Genomic DNA, 5,430 nt, shown 5'->3' on the forward strand with positions numbered 1-5,430 from the left:
GTCGTTATTTAAAATAAATCAACTTCAGGGCCGTTGCGGCAGCACTAAAACGTGTCCGATCGGTCTCCGAAAAAAATAGATTTTTTTTTTCATCGAAAGAAACAAAGTCTGACCCTAAGACCTTTAAATATCTAAAAAGTGATTTTTAAGTGCCAGTCTACTGGGCAGTGTGTGTGTGTGTAGCGGGAGGAGGTGAGGCGGCAGTTTGGGAGGGGTGGTGGGAGAGGTAAGTGTGAGTCGTATCGTAAGGTATGAGGGGGAAGAGTAAAATAGGGCACTGACCCCTGCCACGCCTAAAATCATATCGTAAATGATGTTTTATTTTAATTTTTAAATCCAGGGGTTTGCTTTCACATTATAAGCTCTCTGAACTCCAAAACTAGACAAGTGTCACTACGATGTTTTAATTGCGAGTAAAAATGTGTCCGGTGTCCGGTCGGCCCAAAAGCCCGGCCAAAAAAATAAAAGGGATCAGCCGCTTCCAACCACAACAGTGCTCAGGACATACTTCCGGTTGTTGGACTTACAGGTGTCGCAAGGTAAGCAAGACTGAATCCCAGATTCCAAGGCTTTTACCTTCTAGAAGACTTTTATCGCTTTTATTCCGTCCCGAGGGGTACGCGGGTATCGAACCCACAACCCCGTGTGCCGAATCTAATCGTCAGTAACAGCGACCCTCATGCAACCAAAACTACCAAGCCAACGGAGGTGAGCCGTGTTCCGATTTTACTTGAACTTCAGGTCGGCCCTGAGCCGTACACCAACGCCTCATAGAAAAGCGAAAAAAACAGAGTCGAACCGCTGACCTCCCACATTCTGGGCTAGTGCTCTACCGACTTTTTTTAAAAAAACACTTTTATTCAACAGGAAAAATTGTACAATAAGGTGTTATAATTGTAGTGTTAAAGATTAAAATAAAAGCTAAAGAGCTTTAAGAAAAACTGTCAAATATGTAAATTCGTTTGATATTGAACCGGCATGACTGAACCATAGAGGCGACATGCTGGCCGTCGCTCCAAGGAACAAGTCATTCTACGCAGTCACTGACGGCCAAAATAAAAACGCGCATTTAAATTAAAATAAGCTGATATTTTCTTTCGAATAAGAGAAGAATCTTATTCCAAAGACAATATTGCCTTGTTTCAATTGTGAGTTCATCTTGTGCCAGCCTGCACTTGAATCGAGGAACTATTTTTCTTGGTACAGAGAACAGTGTGTATTTGATTGTTCGAGTTGGTTGAGTCAATGGCAATGTACCTATATCAAGAACACGCTATTTTTGGAAAGTGGGATTGCTACGAGAGTCACGTCACGCAACTTCGTCAAATATCGCCCACTAGATATTACGATGTCAGAGGATTTCGTTGATGGGTAGGCGTAGGCCTACTGGGTGGTCATTTTGCCCCGTTGGAGCAATTGGGTAATATGCTAGCCTGCACCTGGATCTAGGAATGCGGTCCGTTTTCCTATTCGTACGAGACTCTATAAGTGTGCGCGCGCTGTTGTAAGACTCAATAAGGGCTCGTTTCGAAAGTATGTCTGTTTTTTCCAGATTCGTTCATATTATGGGAGCTCGGCGCCTGCGAGACTCGGGGTAGGCCACCCCGCAGTACACGCATGCACTGCAGGTGGGATGTTGCCTACCCCCCAGGCGCTATACAGCGCATCATGGTGAGACCTTGCATTTGTTAAACTTGGCAGGTTCGTCACGGCGAATGACGGGCGTACTTTCTGGATGATCCCCCTAAGCAACTTAACCTTGTGGCTAAGCGGGCTAACGCATACGCAGCAAAACGCTCACCCTGTGTTGGAAATGTGTGTGCTCCTCGGGATGTTGCATTTGTTGAGTGCAGTTAAGTTGACCATCTATCAGTGGATTAGAAAGGGGGAAACAAACACACGACACTTTTGGTTGGAACGATGGAGTTTATTGCATAATGTTGTTAATACACTAGTGGTCTCTCTGTAGCTGTCCCGGCCACCTTTCTCCCACACACACATACCCTCTCACTCTCTCTTGCACGCCGCTCCCCCCTCTGTTCAGTCGTCCGCCTTGCCCAGCAGCATGTCCAGCAGCTTGCCGCAGTCGATGCGCTTGCCCTTGTCGTCAAAGTAGAATGCCTCGTAGGCGTCCTTGACCTCCTTCAGCGTGAATTTGTCGCACCATGTCATGAGCCAGTGCTTGAGGCTGAAAAGAGCGTGAGATACAATACATTAGTACAGCAGTCGAAACAATACCGAAACGCTATCGAAATGAAATCGAAAAGGTTGAAACGTCATCATTCTGACATTTATTTCTCAACGGGAACAGCAACTCACTTGTCGGCGTCGATCCAGCCGTCGGGGTCCGAGAAGCACACGAAAGCCTGGATCACCGTATCGTCATCGTCATCCTGGGTGCCGGCGCCCGCTGCAAAAAAAGAGAGAGCTCGTCGTCAACAAACCGCAGTAAAAAGAAAAACACCAATAGCCTGAGTACATAGACGGTCAGAGTCATACAATCAAAGTCAACAAAACCAACACCCAGCTACGTTACGTCTTGCTATCTGAAACAGACGCCGCGCCGAGACAGCCGCTCGAGCAGCACTGTCCCTGAAGAGACGCCCGAGCAAGAGAAATAGTGAATCACTTGGGACGACCCTCGCGCCCCCCGACACAAGTCAAGTTTTATCTCTTGCAAATACGTCAGCCGCACTGCGGCGTGGGGCACGTCCGACAACGGCACGTCTAACGGCTCGTCTAACGGCACGTCTATCGATCGCCTTGTCTGGCAGACGCCCCTAACCCAACCCGCTGAGGCATCTGCACCTCGAAAATCCTTTTATCGACGGATCGCTTCCTGATCGCCAACCCTCGCCCTTCCCTCCCCCTTTCTCCCGGCCAGTGCAGCAGAAGCAACGGGGCCGTCAAGAGTACTGTCCAGGGCGAAAAGAATAAGGTGAGGGCGATAGGAAAACTTTTCTCTTTCAGGTCGGGATTTGAACCCTGGGATAACGGAACTCACACGACTGCTGCTTGTTGGCGAACAGCATGAGGAACTGCGTGAAGGTGCAGGGCAGTTGCTCGCCCTCGTCCGTCTCCGGGATCTCGGCCAGCATCTCGTCCAGCTCCTTCTCGGACACGATCTTGCCCACCATGTCGAAGGTGGCGCGCAGGTCGTTCTTGCCCAGGACGCCGTCCTTGTCCAGGTCCATCAGCGCGAACGCCTGGAACATGCGGCGCACAAAATGCGATAGGGTGCGGTACGAGGGGCGGCACGAGGGGCGGCACGAGGTGCGGCACCGTACGGGCCGCGCTGCGGTATGAGGACCTGTGACGGACGGCGGCACCTCTCCATATCGAGGGGGAGCAGCCACCATGACAGTTTCTCAAACCGACCGTCGACTAGAAGGGCGAAGGGCCGCTCGTCCTTCTTGTCGGGCGGGCCTCAGTGGAGCACCCCATCCAAGGGGACGACCTCCCTGCGGCGTGGGCGCGGCAGTGTGCAGGGTAGCGCCGCGCGCGCACCGCCGCCCCAGCAGAAAGCTAGCTCCAGCAATCAGCCTTCAGCAATAATTACCTCCTTATATTCTGCCACTTGGCTGTTGGTAAAAAGCGAAAAGACATCGGAGCCGGCGCGGGAGCTGCGTCGCTTCTTGGACGAGGTCTTGGACGAGGGCCTCTTGATTGGTTCCGGTTCTGCGGGCGCCGCTGGCTCCGCGGGGGCGGCTGCCGGGGGAGGGGTCTTCTCCTTCTGGGAATCTCCCTTTGCCTTCTTCTTCTTCTTCTTGTCGGTTTTTTCAGACTGCGCCCCGGACGAAACAGAGAGACAGAAACAGAGGCGTTAACAGAAAGTGTGCGTGTGAGAGACGGAGAGAGAGAGAGAGAGAAAGAGACAGAGAGCTGGGACGAAGACAAAAACCGGGAACCGTCCTCTCCCCGACCTTCAGACAAGGCGATCAGGCCGCGAGAAAACGAACTACTCCAATAAAGGCGCAACGCGACTTCAATCGCACCCTCTCCCCTACCCGGGCGCCCAGCCGGCGCTGCCGTGCAGGCCCCCACGGCCATGGCCACCACCCGTCCGGTTCGGTTCTATGATCCGAACAACGCGTCGCGTCCGGCCGGAGGGCCTCCTAAAGGGGACCTCCTAAAGGGGACCTCCTAGAGAGGGCATCGCGTGTTGGTGTAATCCCCGGTCGGCTGGTCCCCGCCTCGCACGGGCAGTGCAGCATATTGCAGATTTGATGACGCATCACGTTCGACCTGCTGCTGCCCGCCTAGGTCGTCTCCCCCCCCCCCCCCCCCTTCTGCCCCGACGCCTGTCTTGAGAGGCCGCGACGGTAGCAGCAGCGGCCCCATCACATTCAGGCCGATCTAAACATAGCCCCGTTCCCCACCCCAAACCCCTACCCGCGCACCCCCTCTCCCCTCTCCTCCTTTTCTACACTGCTGACCCGTTAAGCGTATGCGCTGAGCACAGTACGCCCCCCGCCAGCGGGCGCTTCCTAGTTGTTGTCAGGCCCGAATGTCTGGCAAAGGTCACAAACCTAACCCTCTCGCGCCGCAAACGGGACTGCCTCGGCTTGGTCGGGGGAGGGCGGCACCTCGGCGGCGGGAAGCCGTCCGGCTGGCTGACCACGGGGGGCCGAGTGACTTCCAGCGGGGCCGCCTCCCTCCAGCGAGTTCTCGCCCACGCCCGCCCCACCTCCACCCCTCTCCCCCGCGAGCCACCCAGCTCCAGCTGTAAGGACTCTCAATGCTGGCCCCTCACTGCGCCCCGGCGCGCGCACCGTGCCCACCGGGCTGTCTCCAGGGCCGCACCCAAGGACCGTGCCCACCCTGCCCAGAAGCCTTGCCCACCCTGCCCACACGGAGAGAAAAGATTTGCTGCCACAGCTGTTTAATTGCTGCGGTAGCAATTTTTGGCTGCTAACATAGCGCCTACAACATTTCTAGCTGTGCCAGCAAACTTAAATTGCTGAATGTTGCTTTGCTGATGCAGCAACGGAATTTGCTGGTGTTACAATCCCAGTCAGACGCGTATGGAATAGCAATCGCCGGAGTTGCTCTGTCAGCAATCTATATTGAAGCAATGGGTGCAAGCTGATCTGCTGTGGTATTAATATTGCCCCCCCCCCTCCCCGCCCCCCATATTGAATATTGATATGGTAGAAATGAAAAGGTCGTATTTCATATATTGTTTCCCTTTATTTCGCTATAAACATATGACGTGACACATGACAATAGTTAAAAAATATCGTTCAAATTCAATAAATTTTGGTGACATAACCTAGCCGTTTATCAGAATCCAACACGGACGAATCTTGGACAACCACTTTGTTGTCGTATGTTGTTTCTTCAAAACTCTCAAAAGTGATCAAAAATGAAAACAACACTTTACCATTAAAATAAAGCAATGTTCATAGAGTTCATATGGCCAGGGAGAAA

General features: G+C 52.8%; 1 protein-coding gene across 1 annotated transcript in view; it reads right to left on the bottom strand.

Annotated features, from left to right (window-relative positions):
* Nucleotides 1–1,906: 1,906 nt before the first annotated feature.
* LOC113212947 (myosin regulatory light chain 2-like) overlaps nt 1,907–5,430 on the bottom strand; it is an 8,773-nt gene continuing 5,249 nt past the window's right edge. Inside the window, exons 2-5 of the mRNA XM_052272556.1 lie at nt 3,560–3,784; nt 3,005–3,206; nt 2,320–2,410; nt 1,907–2,188 (exon numbers count right to left, since the gene is read on the bottom strand). Of these exons, the coding sequence (XP_052128516.1) occupies nt 2,041–2,188; nt 2,320–2,410; nt 3,005–3,206; nt 3,560–3,784 (666 nt within the window). The 3' untranslated portion in view covers nt 1,907–2,040. The remainder of the gene's footprint in view (nt 2,189–2,319; nt 2,411–3,004; nt 3,207–3,559; nt 3,785–5,430) is intronic.

Source organism: Frankliniella occidentalis, unplaced genomic scaffold, assembly GCF_000697945.3.
Source record: "Frankliniella occidentalis isolate FOCC.00 unplaced genomic scaffold, Focc_3.1 Scaffold211, whole genome shotgun sequence".
Classification (NCBI taxonomy): Eukaryota; Metazoa; Arthropoda; class Insecta; order Thysanoptera; family Thripidae; genus Frankliniella; species Frankliniella occidentalis.